Raw genomic sequence first — 22,021 nt, 5'->3', positions numbered from 1 at the left:
AAATGACCTAATTAGCAGAAAGACTCTTCCATGGAGAAAGAAAAGGCCACACTGAGAAAGCAAGAAGGAGCAGAGACATGGTAGGGAACCAGTTACATGGTATGGCAACTTACAACCGAGAGGGATATCACAGGGGTAGAGGTCTTCCCTGAAGAGCAAGGGGATCGAACCCCATGTTGAGTGCCCCCACCCCCCACCTCAACTGCTCCAGAGATCTGTACCAGGCAGACAAGCCCCCATAACATGTGGCTTTGAAAACCATCAGGGCTTTATTCCAGCAGAGCCAGGGTGCCATTAAGAAACAGACGACTCTTACAGGACCAGCACACTCTATTACTAACTCTAAGATCCAGCAGAGAGGCAGCAGTTTGAAAAGTATCTGGATTATACAGGAATAGATTTACTGGCTAATTTTAGGGTTTGTGCTGGAGGGGCAAGGATCTGTAGAAACTTTCTCCAGGACTGGGAGTGTAGCAGGTGCCATTTTTCTTGCCCTTCTCCAGCCTAGCTGGCCTGATAATGATGAAAGCCAAGTCTGACCCCCTCCAACTAGCTTGCTAGCACAGCTCACCCTGCCTTGGCATTCCTTGTCTGAGCCACCCCGCCCAACCTGCTAGTTCAGGCAGGTGCCCTTCTTAATTGGCACCTGCTCTGCCATACCCTGTGGTCAGCCTTGCTTGGGACTGGTGAACCCGCAAAGCAACCACCGCCCCACCACACCTTGGACAGCTCTGGCTGGGACTGCATCCCAGCCCCACCCAGCATGCCCGCAGCAGCTGCAGCACAGTCACAACAGGAGGGCACACACAGCCCACATGGCACGTCCCTGGGGTACTTGGTTCTGGTGCCCTGGTGGGGTGGGTAGGATTATGCTGCGTGGCCCCACGGGACACTTCTACACAAGGCCACTGCTTGCAAGGCCAGGAGTCGTAACTGATGTAATGCAAAGAGAAAAGCAGAGTCAACAGAATGAGAAGACAAGAGTTTATTCTAAATGAAAGAACAAAAGAAAACCTCACAAAGAGAACTAAATAAAACCACAACAAGCAGTCTACCTGAGAGTTCAAAGTAATGGTTATAAAGATGCTCACTGAACTAGAAACGAGTTGTATAAACTCAGAAAAAGAGAAAATATAAAAAAGAACCAATTAGAGATGAAGAATATAATAAATGAAGTGAAAAAGAATCCGCTACTAGATTAGAGGATACAGCAGAATAGATCAGTGACCTGGAAGACAAGGTAGTGGAAACCATCCAAGCTGAACAGAAAAGGAATTTTTAAACATGAGGATTTTTAAAACATCAACTAGGACAACATCAAGTATACTAATATTCGCAGTATCAGAGTCCCAGAAGGAGAAGAGAGAGGCAGAAAATCTGAAGAAATAGCTGAAAGTTTTCCTAATCAGGGGAAGGAAATAGATGTCCAGGAAGCACACAGAGCCCCAAACAAGATGAACCGAATGATGTCCACACTAAAGCACTTAGTAATAAAAAGGTCAAAAATTAATAAGAGAATCTTAAAAGCAGTAAGAGAAAAGCAACTGATTACATACAAGGGAACCCCCCTAATGCTATCAGGTGATTTTTTTTTTTTTTTATAGCAAAGACATTGAAGGCTTGAATAAAGTGGTGTCGTGATATATTCAAAGTGCTGAAAGGAAAAAGCCTACAACCAAGAATACTGTGTCTGGCAGAGTTACTCAGAATTCAAGGAGAGAGGTTTTCTCAGACAAAACTTAAAAGAGTTCATCATCCCTAAATGGTCTTTGCAAGAAATGTTAAAGGCACTTCTTTAAGTAGATAAGAAAATGCCAACTAGAAGAAAATCATAAACAGAAAACAGAAAATAAGTCTCTAGTAAAAGCAAACATACAATATAGTAGAGCAATCACTTGTAAGACTAATAGGACATTTAAAAGAAATAGTAAAATCAGTTATATTTCTAGTAATTACACAAAATAAAAATGTAACATACGACACCATATACATAAAACTTGGGGAAAGAATAAAAATGTAGTGCTTTCAGTGTGCAAACTTAAACATCAACTGAAAATAGACTGTTGTATATGAACCTCATGGTAACCACAAACTTAAAACCTATAATAGATACACAAAAAGTAAAAAGGAATCCAAGCAGAAGACTAAAGAAAACCATCAAACCACAAGGGAAGAGAGCAAGAGGAAGAAACTACAAAAACAACCAGAAAACAGAGAAATGGTAATAAGCACATACCTGTCAATAATTATTTTAAATGTTAATTAAATACTCCAATCAAAAACCATAGGGTGACTGGGTTTAAAAAAAAAATTGCCTACAAGAGATTCCCTTCAGATCTAAAGAAACAACACATAGACTGGGGTGTCTGGATGGCTCAGTCATTTGTGCAACCAACTTCAGCTTAGGTTGTGATCTCACAGTTTGTAGGCTTGAGCCCCATGTCAGGCTCTGTGCTGACAGCTCAGAGCCTGGAGCCTGTTACGGATTCTGTGTCTCTCTTACTCTCTGCCCCTCACCTGCTCGTGCTCTATCTCTCTCAAAAATAAATATTAAAAAAAAAAAAAAGACACATGCATCCTGAAAGTGAAGGGAGGAAAATGATATTCCATGCGAACAGAAGCAAATAAAAAAAAATTTTAAAAAACTGCACTAGCAACACTTAAAGGATACAGTATACTTAAAAAAATTTTAATGTTTATTTGTTTTGAGGGAGAGAGAGACAGAGTGCAAGCAGAAGAGGGGCAGAGAGAGAGGGAAACACAGAATCTGAAGAAGGTTCCAAGCTCCGAGCTGTCAGCACAGAGCCCAACACAGGGCTTGCACTCAGGAACTGCAAGATCAGGACCTGAGACAAAGTTGGATGCTTAGCCGACTGAGCCACCCAGGCTCCCCTGATACAGTATTCTTTAAAACAAAGACTAACAAAACACAAAGAGGGCATTGCATAATGATAAAAGGATCAATCCAACAAGAGGATATAATAATTGTAAGTATCTATGCATCCAATAGGAACATCTAAATATATAAAGCAATTTATTAACAGACATAAAGGGAGAAATGAATAGTAATAATAGTAGAGGACTTTAATACCCCACTTACATCAATGCATAGATCATCCAACAGAAACACAATAAGGAAACACTGACTTTGGACGACATAATAGATCAGATGCACTTAATGGATATACAGAATATTCCATCCATAAACAGAATATACAAGTGCACACGGAACATTCTCCAGGATAGCTCACATGTGAGGCCACAAAACAAACTTAAGACTGAAGTCCTATCCAGCATCTTTTCTGACTACAACAGTATGAAACTAGAAATCAATTACAGAGGGGTACCTGACTGGCTCAGACAGTACAGCATGTGACTTCTGATCTCAGGGTTGTGAGTTCAAGCCCCACACTGGTGTAGAAATTACTTTAAAAAATAAAATCTTTAAAAACATCAATTATGGGGGCGCCTGGGTGGTTCAGTCGGTTGAGCGTCCGACTTCAGCTCAGGTCATGATCTCACAGTCCATGAGTTTGAGCTCCATGCCGGGCTCTGTGCTGACGGCTCAGAGCCTGGAGCCTGCTTCAGATTCTGTGTCTCCTTCTCTCTCTGCCCCTCCCCTGCTCACACTGTGTCTCTCTCTCTCAAAAATAAATAAACGTTAAAAAAAATTTTTTTTAAAACATCAATTATGGGGAAAAATGGGGGAAAAAAACATATGGAAGCCAAACAACATGCTACTGAACTGGGTCGAGGAAATTAAAAAGATACCTTGAGACAAATGCAAATGGAAAAACAACAGTTCAAAATATTTGGGATGCAGCAGAAGCAGTTCTAAAAGGGAAGTTTAGAGGGCCACCTGGGTGGCTCAGTCAGTTAAGCGTCCACCTCTAGATTTCAACTCAGGTCATGATCTCACAATTGGTGAGTTCAAGCCCCGTGTCAGGCTCTGTGCAGACAGTGTGGAGCCTGCTTGGGATTCTCTGCCCCTCCCCTACTCTCTCAAAATAAATAAAACTTTTAAATAAAAGGGGAGTTTAGAGCAATACAAGCCTACCTCAAGAAACAAAAATTTCAATCTAACCTTACACCCAAAGAAACTAGAAAAAGAAGAAATGAAGTTGAAAATTAGAAGAGATAATAAAGAGAACAGAAATAAATGAAATACAGACTTAAGAAACGAGAAAAAAAAATAACCAATGAAACTAGAATTGGTTCTTTGAAAAAATAAGCAAAATAGATAAACCTATAGCCAGACTTATAATAAAAGAGAGGACTCAAAATCAAATGACAAATAACCAACACCACAAAACAGAAAGGATTATGAGACTACTGTGAAAAATTATATAACAAATTGGACAACCTAGAAGAAATGGATAGATTCCTAGAAAAATACCAAGAATGAATTAGGAAGAAACAAAATCTGAACAGACTGATGACTAGTAATGAAATTGAGACATTAAAAAAAGAAAAAAAATACCCATGCACCCAACCAACAAAATCCAACAACTCCCACCAAACCAAAGTCCTAGATCAGATGCTTTACAGATGAGTTGTACCAGACTTTTCAAGAAGTGTTACTACCTATTCTGAAACTATTCCAAAATATTGAAGAGGAAGGAATCCTTCCAAATTCATTCTATTAAACCAGCATTACCCTGATACCAAAAACCAAAGGCACTACAAAGTAGAAAATTACAGATATCTCTGATAAACATGATTATAGCATTCCTCAACAAAATATCAGCAAACTGAATCCAACAATATATTAAAAGGATCATTCATCATGACCAAGTAGGATTTGTTCCAGGGATGCAAGGATGGTTCAATGTCTGAAAATCAAACAGCACATTAACAAAAGAAAGGATAAAAATCATATGATCATTTCAATAGACAACAGAAAAAGCATCTGACAAAATTCAACATCCACTCATAGAAATTATCAACAAAGGGAGTACAGAGGGAGCACACATCAACATAATAGAGGACAGATAATGACAAGCTAACATACTCAGTGGTGAAAAGCTAAAAGCTTTCCCTCTGAGATTAGGAACAAGACAGACAAAGATGTCCACTCATGCCACTTATATTCAACATAAGTACTGGAAGTCATAGCCACAGCAATCAGACAAGCAAAAGAAAAGCCATCCACACTGGTAAGTAGGAAGGAAAACTGTCACTATTTGCAAGTGACATAGTATTTTTAGAAAGCCCTAAACAATTAGAATAAATGAATTTCCTAAAGTTACAGGAATTCCCTAAAGTTAATGTACAAAAATCAGTTGGGTCTCTGTACACTAAAATAGGCATAAAGGGAAATTAAGAAAATCCCACTGGGGCGCCCTGGGTGTCTCAGTGGGTTAAGTGTCTGACTCTGATTTCAGCTCAGGTCATGGTCTCACGGTTTGTGGGATCAAGTCCTACCTACACTGGGCTCTGTGCTGATAGCGTAGAGCCTGCTTGGGATTCCCTCCCCACCTCTATATCTCAATAAACAAACATTTAAAAAGCCCCATTTACAATTGTGTAAGAATAAAATACATAGGAATAAATTTAACCAAAGTTGTTAAAGACCTATACTCTGAAAACTCTAGGACACTGATGAAAGAAAGTGAAGATACCACAAATAAATGTAAAGATATTCCATGCTCATGGATTGGAGGAATTAATGTTAAAATGTCCATTCAACCCAAAGCAATTCACAGACTCAGTGTAATCCCTATCAAAACACCAGTAGTATTTTTCAGAGAAAATTCTAAAATGTGTAAGGGACCACAGAACACCCTGAAGAGCTAAAGCAATCTTATCACAATCTCAGATTTACTATACTACAAAGCTATAGTAATCAAAACTATATGATACTGGCACAAAAACACACAAGGGGGTGCCTGGCTGGCTTGGTCAGAGGAGCATGTGACTCTTGATCTTGGGGTCGTGAGTTCAAGCTCCACATTAGGTGTAGAGATTACTTAAATAAAATTTTGTAAAAACAGACACATATCAGTGGAACAGAATACAGAGCTCCGGCATAAATCCATACTTGTACAGTGAATTAATTTACAACAAAGGAGGCAAGAATACACAGGAGAAAAGATCGTCTCTTCAATAAATGATGTTGGGAAAATGACCACTTTCTTACATCATAAACGAAAATAATTCAAAATGCATTAAAGACCCAAATGTAAGATCTGAAACCATAGGCAGTAAACTCTTGAACATCAAGTTCAAGAAAGAAAAGAAAATGTAGGCAGTAAACTCTTAAACATCAGTCTTAGCTGTATTTTTTGGATTTGTTCTCAGGCAAGGGCAACAGAATAAAAAATAAGCAACAGGAATTACATTGAAGTAAAAGGTTATGCGCAGTGTAGGAAACCATCAACAAAACAAAAAGGCAACATACTGAATGGAAGAAACTATTTGCAAATGATAAGCCTGATAAGTGGTTAATATCCAAAACATGTAAAGAACTCCTACAATTCAACACCAATAAAAAAAATCTAGTTTAAAAATGGGTAGAAGACCTGAACAGACATTTCTTCAAAGAAGACATACACATGCCAACAGACACATGGAAAGATGCTCAATGTCTCTAACCATCAGGGAAATGCAAATCAAAACCACAATGTGGTATCACCTCACGCCAGTCAGAATGGCTAGTATCAAAAAGACAAGAAATAACAAGTGTTGGCAAGGGTGTGGAAAAGGGAACCCTTGTGCAGGGTTGGTGGGACTGTAATTGGTACAGGTACTATGGAAAACAGTATGGCAGTTCCTCAAGAAATTACAAATAGAAATACCACACAATCCAATAATTACACTTCTGCTTATCTGCCTGAAAAAAAAAAGGCACCAATTCAAAAAGATACGTGCATCCCTGTTAATGGCACCATTATTTACAACCACCAAGATATGGAAAAAATCTAAGTGCTTGTCAATAGATGAATGGACAAAGGTTTGCATATACAAAATGGGATGTTACTCAGCCATAAAAAAAGAATGAAATCTTGCCATATGCAACATGTATGGACCTAGAGGGTATTATGCTAAGTGAAATAAGTCAGACAAAGAAAGACAAATACTTTATGATTTCACTTCTATGTGGAATCTAAAAAATAAATGACCAAAACTGGTGGCTGTTTTAAGGGGATTTAGAGGTACAGACTCCAGTTATAAATTAGTCATGGGGATGCAAAATACAATGTAGAGAATATAGTCAATAATAGTGTAATAAGTTTGTATGGTGAGCATTTTGTAGACAAATGTCAAATCTCTATGGTTTACACCTGTAACTACTGTAGTATTGTATGTTCACTATGCTTCCGTCATAAAAGGAACCTACCAAACTGTATGGTACTGGCACAAAAACAGACATATACATCAATAGAACAGTATACAGAGGCCCGACACAAAGCCAGATGGAGACAGATGGAATCAAGACCAGGAAACTTCAAGGCAAACAACTGGGTTTCTTCATAAAATAAATTTTAAGGGGAAGAAGAGATCCAGGAAAATTTAACAGGTTAAGAGATTTAGACTGCAATGCGTGGCTCCCATTTGGATCCTAAGTCAAACAAACAACAAGAATGTAGGACACTGTGACAGTTTGAATACTGGTATATTAAAAGAGTTGGGGGTTTCTTAAACATGATAATAGTATTGTGGTTGCATTTTTTTTTTAATATTCATGCTTAAAGATACATGCTGAAATATTTTCTGAAATAAATGCTAAAATGTAGAAACTACAACAATTTGAATTTCCTTCAAGATTATATAGAAGAGGTTTGGGACAAGTGGATGGGATAGTTATCGGCCAGGAGTTGATAACTGTTGGGGCCAAGTAATGAATACATGGGGGTTTTTATATTCCAGTTTTATATATATTTTAACCTCTCCAGAAAGAAAGTTATATATATGCTAAAATTAAAAATGCAACGTAAGGACAGTATTAATCATCATTACATTATATAGCAAACCATCCCAAAACTCATTGGCTTATGACAGGAGGTATTTTTTTCTTACTGCTGAGTCTTTGGGTTAGCTAGGGGTTGACTGATAGAGGCAGATCTTTCAGGCTACATGTTGAATTCAGATCCAAGTTACGTGTTTTCATTCTGGATGCCCAGGCTGAAGAGGCAACAGATGTTAAATGCATGCTGCTCTCAGATCACAAAAGTGCCATCAAAATCAAAACAGTGCATTTCAGGCTTCTGCTCATGGCCAGATTTAAGCTCCTCCTTCTAAGAAACCATAGCAAGGGTATAGATACATTTCTATTCAAGGAAAGTGAAGAACTGAGACCAATAAAACAGTCGTCTCGTGGTCTGAAAATGAAAATTAAGGAAATGAAAGTTAATTTCCCAGGAATGGATGAAAGAAAGAAGGCCTGGCAGACTAATTCAGGAGTCCTAAAATTGACTAATAAAAGTCCCAGAAAGAGAGAAGACAAAAGAGGAAAATTCCTTTTTTCCCATAATTTTTCTCAGAGTTGGGGGTGGGGGGTGGGGTCTAAATTGGAAGGGTTCTAACACATCAAGTTTCGGAATGTCAAAAGTAATGGAAGATCCTGTTTCCAGATGTGGGGGAAAGGGCACCAAAAAAGGAGACTCAAACTGACATCTCCTAACTAGGTTGTCATTTTCATTCCTTGTTAAATGCTGCTTGTTCTGAGACTATGATTTTCATCCTTTGTGAAGATTCGATTTCTGGTTAGTGAAGCATTAACTTTGATATCTTTGTACCAATACTTGGCCCATACAGAACTGACCAGACCTTCTAACTCAGCATTTTGAGCCTTTCTACGTTATGCAAATTACCCAGGGAAGCAAATGAATTCTTTAAAGTTTTACACAGACTGATTTTTATTGGTCAACTGATAAGCACAAAAAAAAACCTGCATCCCCCCAAAAGCCAGGATATGGTTGGAATAGATCTTAATCCGGATTCTGTAAGGATAGAAATGTGTATACTGCCATTAGAGCCAACCAAAGTTTTGTTTGGGGATTTTAGGTTTTGTAATGTTTTAGGTAAGTTTATAATACAAAAAAAAGTTCCTCATTAAATATACCTTCTTATTATCTCTGAAATTTTTTTTAAGCTCACTGAAAACTGAGGCTAATTTGGAAGTTTTGAAATCAATACCTAGTGAAAAATTAATGATTGAAACTGGTAAGTTTATGCTTTCTGAACTTTCATTTTCGTATTAAACCATACCAAAACAGAGCTAGACAAAAGTTAAATATCTTAAAGACACTCAATCTCAACAATTATACTTTTCAGAAAACCTTTGAGGTTTTTACTAATTAACAGACAAGTATCCAATCAAGTTTCTCAATTTAAGAAGTTTGACTAAGCCAAGCACTTAAAAATGGGATGTCAGAATATGTGGTGACTAAGGAGGTTATAAATATTTTATTAAACTAGTAGTCTTATTTCACCTCAGGGTTTCAAAATCTTCAAAACATTTTTTTACATAATGTCATCTTTGTAATGGCTTAATTCTACGATACTTTTCAAGTACATAAATTTAAATCAAACTGGTTTAGTCAAAGAATTTTAGAAATTAATCTGTTGCCTCTTAAAACAAGGTTAGAAGCTAAAAATTTTACCTAGCCCTGAACTTAAGGCTTTACTTACACATATGGACTTTTTAGTAAAGTCAAGGCTAAGCCATTCTGAAGAATCAGGTTTATTTCCTTGGAGAGTCATGACAAATTATTTTATTAAAAGCACAATGCTTGTAAAATGTGTAAATTCTTACAATTCTTTATTAAAGAAAGAGGTAAGTGAATAATCCTAGTGTTGAAAGCCACTGTTTCCCATTCAGGAGAGGCAAATAGAGGTTTAACTTTTTTCTAGTTATAATTGGTGTTCTTTTAGCTTTCTTTTTTAAAAGTATGTCATACACCAACAGTAATGTTAGCAGAAAAAAAATAAGACTCCTAAACAGCAATTAAAATTTTAAAAATGCATTTAAAAATTTGTAGAGTTCAAGGTTTAATCTTGTGCTTAGATTTTTTTTTGCTTTGAATCTTAGCTTGTATTTAGGAATTTACATTATTTGTTTGATAATGTTCATTACAAAAACAGTAATTTGAGGGGCGCCTGGGTGGCAGCTCAGTTAAGTGTCCGACTTCGGCTCAGGCCATAATCTCACAGTTCGTGGGCTCGAGCCCCGCATCGGGCTCTGTGCTGACAGCTCAGAGCCTGGAGGCTGCCTCAGATTCCGTGTCTCCCTCTCTCTCTCTCCCCTTCCCCTATTCTCTCACCCAAAAATAGACATTTAAAACTTTAAAAAAAAAAATCAGTAATTTGAAAGGTAAATCTCTGAAGAGACTTCTTTCTTTGCTCAACTCCAGATGCACCTTGGTGTGGAGTGAAAAGTACACATGCTGGGTCAAAATATGTAAAAACTTCGTTTCCTACCAAAAAGAAGTGGGAAAATGGGCACTGTGTGAAAGACAGGAATGAACCCTGCCATATAATGTAAGTATTTTGTTTTCTTGGTCTTCAGAACATTAAAGTCAACTACCAAATGCCACTTACAGAATGAACTCAAGGGACTAAAGTTGGGTGAAATTCAAATGAAGTTCAGCTCAAAGGCCACCATTTTGAAAGGATTTGGAAGGATTTGCACTAAGTTGCTCTGTCTCTGCCCCTCTTCATACCATTTCAACCTCTCAGCTCAATAAAAGTGGTTTTATTACAGCAGTAAGAACTTCATGTGATTTTGGTCATTTGTCATGTTGTAGGAAAGGCAGAAAAGATTCTCATACTGCTTCCTGGCTGATGGTTATAAAAATGCACTCTTAGCAGGAGACCTTTTTAATGGTATCTGTATTTTAAATGAATTGACAACCTGAATAAACCTAAGAAGTAACACATTTCTTTGAGCCCCTGAACAAAAGGGCAAGGTATAGAAAGGATTTCCTTTTTCTACCCCAAAAGGAGAAAAAAAAAAAAATTCAGAATTAGTTTTTGATTATAATACATGTAGCATGTGAAAAGAAGGGCTTTTTACCCATCTAACTGTTAAGGAGCTATAGAGCATGTAACTTACAGGTTAACTTTATATCATTTTAATGGGCACATCCAGTTTTTGTTTGCGTAAGCTGATAATTTAAATCTAGACTGTATCAATCAAGTATGGTTTACCAGTTCAGGCAATTGAACTGTTAATTTTAGGTTGTAATAATTCCTTTCATATACATTTTTTAAGTAGCTTTTAACAGGTAAGTGTATCAGATAAGATCTAAAATGCAGCAAGCAGAAAAGTGAAAAATTATTCTACAAAAATAATACTGGAAAGATTTTCCTTTGTTAACATTCTGTTGTTGGCAAGGATGGTTTTAAAACCCATAGGCTGAGGAGTACATTTAAATCCTGGCTAGTAAAGAATCACTTGTAACTTTTATAAAATGCAGCTACCTGCAGATTGTCAGAAGACAATTATTTCTGAATCTTTCAGAGATTTAAAGAGACACTAGAGACAACAAACTGGTATTTTCCCAGCAGCCAGCTTAGAGGAAGTATTGGCCAACGGGGATCCAAGTCAGTTTTCTATACTGCCTTAATGTTAAATACAGTATAGCTCTGGACCTAGGTTACACATCCGTAAAACAAAATTCTGTGGGGTCTTCCAAGTGCAGACTGCTAAGAAGCAAGAAAGCTTGAGTCTCAGCTGCAACTATGAATACCAGTTGAGGAGGCTGAGCTTGGGAAAGCCAGCATTTACAAAGTTTTAAACCACATCTCAAAAACACACATGCCTCTAGTCTAACGCTAATTACTAATTAATTCCTACTTAAAAAGTCATTTTTATCAATCCCATCTATTAACAGTTTTATATTTTAATTATTTTTATAGAGATCTTTTCTCCCTTTTAGATTATAAATTCCATGAAACACATTTTGAAGCTCTTGTATGTCAGGAAGGTGTAAGTTACTGAGGTTACATAGAAGAATCAAAGTCCCTGCCCGCATCCACCCAGCAGATGACGAGATACATTCTGCCAGGCACTTTGGATAAGACATTGAAGGTATCAGACAGGAATCCTTGCCCTCCTGAAGCAAAGAAGCAGAAAGTATAATCCAAGATGTTAGTTCTGTTATAGAGGTATGAATATACGACTAGGAGCACAGGACATAGTCACTGCCTGCCTTGTGGGGAAGTAGCTTAACTAAGGTGACATTTCAGCTGGTCACAAAGTGCAACTGGGAGTTAGGCCAGACCAGGACGGACGCCTTGAGCAAAGGCAGGCTGCAGAAGGGCTTGGCTGCTCAGAGGGGAAACAATGAGTTTACTGTGACAAAAAGTAGGATGCACGGGTAAGTAATAAGTCTGGGAAGACTGGTGAGGGCTCCTGTATGCCAACCTTAGTAGTTTAGATTTCACCAGGACCCAAAGGATTTTCAGCAGGAAAATGGCAGTTGTTTTTAAAAAGCTGTTAACATATCAGCACAGAGAAAGGACTGAAAAAGGAGATGGGTGGCAGGAACCTTACTGATTTCACACATTATGCAGGTAAGTTCTAATTCTGAGTAGTTAACAGAGGAAAGTTCTGTGGTTTACTAAGAAAATTGGGTCCTTAATGTCAATTTAAATGTTAACAGATTTGCTTTTAGCATACTTTGATCTAGATAATAAAAATTTAGTCTGTATTAAGCGAAGCTTTTGTGTTACGATTATGTACTTAAAAAATCCCAGTAAGTCTCTAATCTCTGTCCCTAATTCCTTTAGTTGCTTATATTTAAGAAACCCATAGCAGGGACAAAAAACTTAACACAAAGAATATTTAAATGTTTAATTTGGACTTGAGAACTTTCTAATTCATGTATAAAAACATTACATATAGTACGGCTAGAGAACACTCATGATGATGATTATTCTAGGCAGAGAAACTGAAAGATCTGCCACCCAGGCTGTTCTTGATCGTGCAGGGAAAAAGTACAGAGGAGAAAGCACGTCTCCTCCCCCCTCCCCCAATAACCATGCATTATTCCAAGTAAATAACTTGTAACTTCCTTTGCGGTCACCGTGCTAATGATGATGCAGCAACTTCCTGCTGTCCTTTGAGACTAATTCTCTTAGCAGAGGTGCTCAAACTTTGCTGTACCCACAATGCCACCCACCTTGCGACTCAGCACACATGTACGTATAAAACCAAACAAAAATGAAACAGTACTTCCCTTATTAAGTGCAATGTACTTTTCCTTTTCTTACAATTTTCTGAAAATTCATCATGACCCACTAATGAATGCATAATGACTTACGGTTTAAAAGAACTCGTCGTCTTCACTGGGTTAGTTCCATTAATTTGTGGTAGACCTAATATGGGCTGGTTTTAGAATTTATTTGAACCTGGTCCTTGTCTCAACTTACCCTATTTTAAATATGGCAGCAGTTAAGCCTTTCTGTTGAAAACTTTATAGCTGGTTAAAGCTTATTATGTTAAAGGTGCTCGTACAAGAGCTTCCTTTGCATGGATGAAGAGAAAACCTTTAAAACTGAGCAGGTACTTGGAAATAACCATCCATTTTTGTTTTCTCTTTTAGTCAAATACTGGAGATAATGTCAGCAGTGAGAGAGCAGGATCCACTGGAATTAGCCAATACACTATATAACAACACCATTAAAATCTTTTTTCCTGACATGTAATTAGTATGTCCTTTCCATTTTCCATCATGTATGTAAAATTTCATGGTAAACCTTACTAAAGGGCTGAATAAACAAATGCTCTGGAAGTTGAATGAAAAGTTATTATATGTTACTGCACACCATCCCCCTCATTTTTAATCCATAAAGTCAGATCAAAAAGTTTTTAATGTCAATTAATGTCTTTGTCTTAGTTTACATCAGTGAAAACTCCCAAATATTTCATTTTGTAATCTCTTCCAAAGTCTGAAAGGACAATTTTATGTCAACGCTGCAAACACAGAATGGCCAATAAGCATACTGGGTTTTTGTTTTGTTTTGTTTTTTTACATCAAAATTAAACAAGTAGCACATTCTGGTTTATATCCCAAAGTTTAGTTGAGATAAGCCTGTTTCTCAACTCTTACACAATCTCTGAATCATGACTTTCCACCCCAGCTCCACAAGGGGCTGCTCTCAAATGTCAAGAAAGTCTCTTCCGGCAGCCTGTTTTGCCTTTGTTTTAAAATACCCTAGGTATAGCTTTTATCCTCTGATCCAAATTAGTTTATTTCTTTCACGTAATGTGGTTTCCTCTGATTTGCATTTTCATTCCTCCCATCCATTTTAAAGAAAAACTAAGGTCCACGGTTAGATACTTTCATATGCTTTCATTGAGGAATCTTTGGCAACAGTTGATGCACTGTATTATCATTACATCTATTAAAAAGCTAGTTGTTCAAACTTTGTCATAAAAACGTGAAAACATTTTATTCTATGTACAACAATGTACACAAATTTAAATAGGTCACCAAAGAGACCAGAAGTAATTAAAGAGGTATATTTACAGTAGCACATCACAGTAAACGGAAAACCATTCACAGATTCAACATGGATACTGTTTTTGTGCTTGGTTACACACTGAAGTGAAGCATATTACTCCATTTTGGATGAACTGAATTTTAAACAGATACCTCAATGATTAGCAAATGCTATTTTAATCAGTCAGTATCATCATTAATAAATTCTTCAGCCGCAGGGCCTGTGTGTTGCTGAATCACTCCATTTCTTTCTCTTTGAACATCATCATCACAATCTGTACTGTCATCTTCGTTCAATTCCCTGTCAGATTCAGCAGCAGCTTCCCTTATAGCTTCCTCTGGATTTTCATTCGGTGCAATAAATCCATTGTTGTTAGATACATTTGAGTTATCCTTAACGTCATCTTCGATGTACACTTTTTGATGGCACATTGGACAAGTATCTTGAATGTACAGCCATTTCCGAAGGCAAAGTGCGTGGAAATAATGATTACATGGCGTGATGCGAGCAGATGTCGTAAACTCATGATAGCAGATTGCACATACATCGTCTATCTCTTGTAAGCGGCTCCCTTTTATTTCAGGAAGTGAATTAATTTTCTTAACAGCAGTCCTACGATTCATGAATGTCTTCCAGCCATTTTTTGCTTGTAAGTAGATGTTAAAATATGCATGTAGACACATCATACAAGCCCGAATTTTACTTCCTGACTCAAACATCATAGTGTAAGCCCCATTTCCAAACATTACTACTCCAAATATAAATTCAATAATATTGCCTGTTGAACGAACATAGTAGACATAATCATCAAGCTTTTCCCAAAGGACATTATAGTAGCCGTCAATCATGAATAATGTATAAACAGTGAGAGAAACAATTACTTTTAAGCAGAGTTCCACACAAAAGGCTGTAACTGCAAACAACCACGTATTGAGCGCATAGTGATGCCAAAGCACGTAACTGAGTAAAACGGGAAGAATAAACAGGCAAGCTGAGACAAAGAGCACAGGAAAATGTCTACGAAAAGATGACACATGAGAGGCACTGAGAGACATTAATACAGGGTCTGTCATCCCATGGATGAAATGCAGGACTGCAGTTAATAAAAGGCACATGTTTCTACTTAAGCGAATAAGTCTCTCTTCTGGTCTTAGCCCACTTAAACCAGTCTGAAGAGCCAAAATAAAAAATAAAACAGGTGCTACGAAGCCAAGTCGCCTGTCATCCTCTTCGGTGGATCCAATGAAAGCCAATATTCCAAGGCCCAAGTAATGGGCTATTGAGGAAATTACAGCACTCATGCCCAGTACAGTTAGTGTAGAATCACATCCACTAATTATAAGATTGCAAATGAGGTCCCAGAAATCATCCCAAGAAATGAAGAAGGAATCAGTTTCATTTGCCATCCTTAAGATGTACATCAACACCGTAGCCTGAGCTGTGATTCTTGTTAGCCAGAAGACTCTCAGTATATCTGGAAAACGAATCCTCTTCCATGTGTCCTCCATTAATAACTGTAATCCATAAATTCGATACATGTGCCTCACTAAAAGATAGACATATCGTGTAGAATAATAAAACCACTTAAGTTTCACCACCAAGACAAGCACTGTGTTTAACGTGAGAATCAAGGAAGAAGTAAAAACTAAAGTCTCTCGGATGTGTAATGGCAGCTCTGTGATCAGGCCTATTACAGGAACTAAGAGATCCAAAATAATTAATTGTGAATAGATGGAATGGATCTGCAGTAGTGTAATATATCCAATTCCCAAGGTCAGCTGGAGAACGATGAGTGCCATCCATAGTGAGGGCCCTTTGCGAGGAAGCAGCTCAATTCCAAAAGCTGATGTGTTGTAGGCACCATAGAAGTCAATGTGCAAAGAAGCATAATAATTTACCAACACTGAAGTTGCAGCTAATAGAAAGGCTGAACTGTACATGTAAAACTTGAAAAGTGATCGTTGTGACAAGATCAGAACAATACTGGATACAAATATACCTAAACAGGAGAAAAAAAGAAAAAAAGAAAGAACAGGTCACTTGAACACAACATTTTTAAGAATGTTTTTCTACTAATAATTATGCCATTCTCCCCTTACTCAGGAAATATGAATATCTTCAAAGTTACGAACTTAACTAAGCCTCAAGACAATTTAGGTTTAAAGGCCAATAAAGGTTTTGTAAAGTCAGAAGTTCAACAGAACAGACCAAACAATATTTTTAAAAATCTTATTCCTTTATGTTCTAATTCCCAAAGTAATTCCAGTAGTACTGTATGTCCAGACCCCAAAATTATCTTCAAGATCAGTTTGTAGTGATACATACATTTTAATGTTTTAAAATCTTGAAAGAACATATCCTTTATAATTTCATAATCACTAAAAATATTTAAAACAATTCCATTACTTTAAAAAAACATTAAGAATTAAAAATAATCAAAATCCAAATATTTGCCTATTAAACCTTAGATTCCTTTTTCTTAAAAGTCACATTTAGGAAATCAAGTTTAACTTTTATACTTACACCTAAGGCCTCCTTTTCCTCAAACAGTGAACTCCTGCTGGCTTTTATTTTTCCTGCTCCTTAAATCTGCATTCTCCCATGGGTCCAAAATCAGGGTTTGTTTTTTTTTTTTCTACATACTTTCCTGCAGATTTCAGAAACATCCTCCAAAGTTCTCTTTTTTCCTGTAATTACTGTACCTTTTACTACAAATAGTCAACCCTTTTTATTCTCTAAATTACAGAAGTAACATTTAGAAAACCAAAACATGTTTTAAAAACTGGTAATAAGGGGTGCCTGGGTGGCTCAGTTGGTTGAGCATCCAACTGTTGACTTCAGCTCAGGTCATGTTTTCATGGTTCATGAGATTGAGCCCCACATCAGGCTCTGCACTATCAGTATACAGATTTTCTCGGGATTCTCTCTCTGTCCCTCCCCTTGCTCGTGCTCACTCTCAAACATTTTTTTAAAATGGTAATAAAGCCCTCCCCCCACACTCTGTACGTAACCAATGTACAGTGTGACATGCATCCAGGATCATCTTTATTTGTGCTCTGACAAGTTCTTTTTTTTAATTTTTTTAATGTTTTTATTTTTTTTTATATTTGAGAGAGACAGAGCATGAGCATGGGAGGGGCAGAGAGACGGAGACAGAATCTGAAGCAGGCTTCAGGCTCTGAGCTGTCAGCACAGAGCCCGATGTGGGGCTCGAACTCAGGAGCGGTGAGGTCATGACCTGAGCCAAAGTTACACACTCAACAGACTGAGCCACCCAGGCACCCCAACTCTGACAAATTTCAGTGAGATCACAATAAACATTATTGCCCAAGGTTTCAACGATGGAAACAATATCCAAATATTCACCTAGTTTCACCTCTACCTTACAACTGAAACACTCAAAATTTCTAAAACCTAACTCACTTCAAATAGTTCTTGCAATTTCCAATTTCAGTTACACGTACCATTATTCTCTTAATGGCACCTCTAGCCCCACATCCTCCAACTTTGACAGTTATTTGCCAATTCTGCTAACACCTATTATGTCCCTTTACTCAGCGACACCAACCTGTTAGCTGGTGCCTAAAAGCTCTTGTCCAAATCTATCCAGTCCATCACCAAACTGCCCTTCTTCATTTCTATGCTCCAAAGCAGTGGCTCTTGAAATTACTATCAAGTGAGATCTACATTCCTTGTCCAAACATTCAAGGATCCAACGTGCTTTAGAGTAGCGCTCCTCCCAACACACACAGACCACCACTCCAGACTTCTTTCTCAAACATACCCCTTTCTCTGCCACAACTGCAGCTATGTTTACATTCTTCTCTTTGCTTGGTATGATGGGCTTCCCAAATCCCTGACTGTTTGAATCCTACCCATCCAATCGACCCATTTTCTCTGGTAGTGACTGATCTTTCAACTTACCCACAGAACTTGGGGAAACGCCCAATACTCATATACTACCTGATGTTGTAGTTTGTAGTTATCTGAGTAGGTCATCTACCCTGCTATACAATGTATTCTTGAGAGCAAGCAAGGTTCCTACCTTGCACATCTATGGATCCTAAAATATTCTGCAGAAAATAAATACAATTCTTTCATTGTTCATTGAAGTCACATTGGGGAAATATTTCTGCTGCGTTCTAGACTGTATTTGTAAAGGCAAGCGCAAAAAACAGCCCACCTGGAAACTGAAACCTATGGAAAGGTAAGACAAAACTGAGAAACCAGAGCTTGGAGTACAGAAAAAGTGGCAAACGCCAAAAACATCATCTACCCACCTCATTTCAACACGTAATCAAGAAAGACACTGCATATTACAATGGAGGCATTTTACAGTCTATTGCATGTAAAAAAGCAGGGGCTAGTTCTCAATGATGGCTTTGCCTATGAAATTAAAATTTATCCTGTGCCCACGTGTCACATTATTCGTGAAAAGGAGAAAAGGGCACAATCACCTGAAAGACACATACATGTCTGCACAAGAACCACCTAATTCCTGGAGCAAGTGGTCACTGATAATCTCCCAAAGAGCTGACAGGTGGGAACAGGCCCTTTCACTAGAAAATGGGTTTTTGGGGGGGGTTGGATTAGAAACTTTTTTCATGTACAGTACAGGAAACAGAATTTACTCACCCACTATGTGTAATCTTACTTTTTCTATGTGGAAAAAAAAAAAAAAAAAAGGTATTTTTCCTGAGACAAAACTTAACCTAACCTCCTAAAATAAGTCAAAATAAAACCCAAATAACTTCAGTCCTATTTTATGCCACTTAAAATGGAGAAAGCCAAACAGGGACTATAAATTATTTTTGTCAACCTGCTATCCACAAAATGGTAAATTAATCTTTACCTGTGAATAACCATGAACTCTGTTGTAATTTATAAACCAGTCCTTTTTATTCTAACAGCTCTTTTCCTTAAAGCTCATTTTTATACACAAATGAAGGAATGACTGGATTTTTACAAATATTTCTGTAGAAAAAGTGCTATTTTGCTTCATGCAAATGTATCAAAGGAAAAAAGGGGGAGATGATGGCCAACGTAGCGAGACTATACTCCAAGTCTGGATGCGCCCCAGCAAGTAACAGTAAGAAACTGTTACTTTTCGTGATTAAAATTATACTCCAGGATACAATAATGACAAAACATTTCCAGAATAGTTTAAAATTATTTTAATTCCCACCCAAAGTTTGCATGTAAGGTTCTTACAGTTTTCTTTTATGCTCATGTTCCTATGTATGGAATGTAGGAAAAATCAGCTCTCATCTCACAGAAAAAGCCCACGTGCCAAGTAACAAGTCTCTCCAGTAACATTCCCTCTTATGGCCTTTTAACATTGAAATAATACCAAAGTTTGTTGCATTTTTAAAACTTCAGACATAAAACCCTCGGTATTTATCCTGAAGGCCTAAGAAAATTAAGCGCAGGGGTAGATTTCTCATTAGGATTTAAGAGTAACCTGAAGAAGCAATCAAGACTATATATAAATGCTACTTTATGAAGAAAAATCACCTTGGACACTGGAGATCAGGGATCTCAGTACCCAGTGATTAGAGTTCCACCGAAGTTCTCACAGTGGGAAAAGAGCCAAGTATCAAAATCAATTCAGGAGCTTGGAAGATACATACAAACTCTATTCATGAAAGAGTTCAGGGCCTTTTCAACTTGATTACCAAAATAAGCAAACAAAACAAACACTGCCACGCATGGCGCACAACAAAGTGTTTAACCCCTTTATGTGTAAAGTCCATTCATACCTTTAACCCTGTCTAGAAACTGAGGACTAAAAACTGGAAGGAAATAAGACATAACATTTATAACTCTCCAGATATCATTAAATATCTTTTAAACACAATCTAAAGAAAACTATGGAAAAACATTTAAATTCCTAACAAAGTAAAGAATGAACAACACAGAAATGTTATGATTACCGTAATCCAAAGAGAGTCCCAAGCAATAAAATGTAGACCAAGTAAATAAAATATCTTGAAAGGTTAATCTGTAGGTATACTTGATAAATAAACGAGAGCATAAAGAAAGTATTTCTACAGAATTCTCCTATGGGGTTTAACAGGGTATTCTAAGTCTTTTATTAATAAGAAAACTAAATTTTTGCTTCTAAACTAAGATTTTTAACGTTTTTATTAAAAAGAAATGTGAATATAATTTTTTTAAAGTCAAAAGGTATGGGTATAAAATGAAGAGTAAACAAAGTTTTGCATAAGCAAACACACACTCACGAACTCATTCTTTTTGCTTCTTATCCAACGAGGATGTCATTGTAATAGTGGAGTTTTTATTATCTTTTTTAAAAACTGCATTTCTGATTACTTATCAAAGAGGGCATCTTCCGATTTATTGACCATGTTTCTTTCTCTGTGAATTGCCAATTTATCTTTTGACCATTTATCAATGGAGCGGTTTTTCCTTCTTGAATTGTAGACATTTAAAAATACTCTGGCTACAAATTCTTTATCAGTTATCTGTAATGCAAATATCTTCTGCAGGTATGTGGCTGATCTTTTCACATTTCTGCTGCTGCCTTTTGATTGACAGAGGTTTTTAATTTTAATATTGTTGGATTTACCAATCTTTATTTATACATTTACTTTCATACATTTTTAAAGAATTTCTCCCTTACTCGAAGGTTAAAAAAACTCTATATTCTCCTATATTTTCTTCTACAAATTTTTAAAGTTTTGCTTTTCACATTTAGGTATTAATCCACCTAAAACTATTTATATATTGATGTGAGGTATGGACCCAGTGTAATTTTTCCCATGTAACTAGATGACCACTACCTGAATAGTCTGTATTTACCTCAATGTACGTACTTCAATTCTACCTCTGAAACACATCAAGTTTCTCTATATACATGGATGCTCTGTTTCTGGGGTTTCTATTCTGTGCTACTGGTCTATTTATCTATCTCAGTGATTCTCAGCTAGGATCAGATTTTGCCCCAACCCCACCTCCCCACACCCACACCCAGCATTTGGTAATATCTAAATGTCTAGAGACATTTTTAGCAGTCACAATAGGAGGAAGAGGGATGCTAATGGGTATGTCATGGGAACAGGACAAGGATGCTGCTGAAAATCCTATAATTCACAGAACAGCAACCCTCCCCAAAGTCCCCCCCCCCACAAGAATTATCCAGTCCAAAACATCAATAGGGTTGCTGTTGAAAATCCCCAGTCTATCCCTATGGTGTCAAAAGTACTATTGCTTCACTGGTTTTTCACTTCGAAGGTTTTCTGAGTTCTTTCTATACCACCAGAAATACCTATCTCATTCTTTTCAAAAACTTCATTTTATGTCTAAACCTAATATGAAGAACACATTCCTTTTAGATATTTAGATTACCTACGTTAGATATCTAATAGATATTTAGATCAACAATTTGTTATTACCAACAATGCTGCCATGAAAATCCTTTCCCATAGTCTTGCACAAGTACAATTACAGCATTAGGTCAAATTCTTAGAAGTGGACTTGTTGAGTCAAAAGACGGATGATGGATTTCAAGAGATAGAACCAAATGGCTTTACACAGAAGTGACAGCATA

At 37.1% G+C, this 22,021-nt stretch overlaps 3 protein-coding genes across 7 annotated transcripts in view; 1 reads left to right on the top strand and 2 right to left on the bottom strand.

Moving 5' to 3' along the window:
* The window catches only part of TATDN1 (TatD DNase domain containing 1), a 54,649-nt gene extending 40,910 nt beyond the window's left edge, over positions 1-13,739 (top strand). For 3 of the 4 annotated variants that reach the window (XM_058699026.1, XM_058699028.1, XM_058699025.1), the window contains 3 exons: positions 9,095-9,165; positions 10,356-10,482; positions 13,551-13,739. In XM_058699026.1, coding sequence (XP_058555009.1) covers positions 9,095-9,165; positions 10,356-10,482; positions 13,551-13,653 — 301 coding nt within the window. In that variant the 3' untranslated portion in view covers positions 13,654-13,739. Of the gene's footprint in view, positions 1-9,094; positions 9,166-10,355; positions 10,483-10,510 lie in introns of all 4 variants that reach the window. The other variant, XM_058699027.1, reaches the window with a different exon arrangement.
* Positions 13,740-14,374: 635 nt separating this feature from the next.
* RNF139 (ring finger protein 139) overlaps positions 14,375-22,021 on the bottom strand; it is a 12,729-nt gene continuing 5,082 nt past the window's right edge. The window contains exon 2 of the mRNA XM_058699019.1: positions 14,375-16,450. Coding sequence (XP_058555002.1) covers positions 14,631-16,450 — 1,820 coding nt within the window. The 3' untranslated portion in view covers positions 14,375-14,630. The remainder of the gene's footprint in view (positions 16,451-22,021) is intronic.
* The window catches only part of TRMT12 (tRNA methyltransferase 12 homolog), a 26,280-nt gene continuing 20,577 nt past the window's right edge, over positions 16,319-22,021 (bottom strand). The window contains exon 2 of one of the 2 annotated variants that reach the window (XM_058699023.1): positions 16,319-16,450. The gene's annotated coding sequence lies outside the window, so the exon portion shown is untranslated. The remainder of the gene's footprint in view (positions 16,451-22,021) is intronic. The other variant, XR_009253469.1, reaches the window with a different exon arrangement.

This window comes from Neofelis nebulosa, chromosome 14 (assembly GCF_028018385.1).
Source record: "Neofelis nebulosa isolate mNeoNeb1 chromosome 14, mNeoNeb1.pri, whole genome shotgun sequence".
Taxonomy (NCBI): domain Eukaryota; kingdom Metazoa; phylum Chordata; class Mammalia; order Carnivora; family Felidae; genus Neofelis; species Neofelis nebulosa.
Note: the sequence above shows the minus strand (reverse complement) of the source record. Positions and strands in the feature narration are given on the sequence as shown.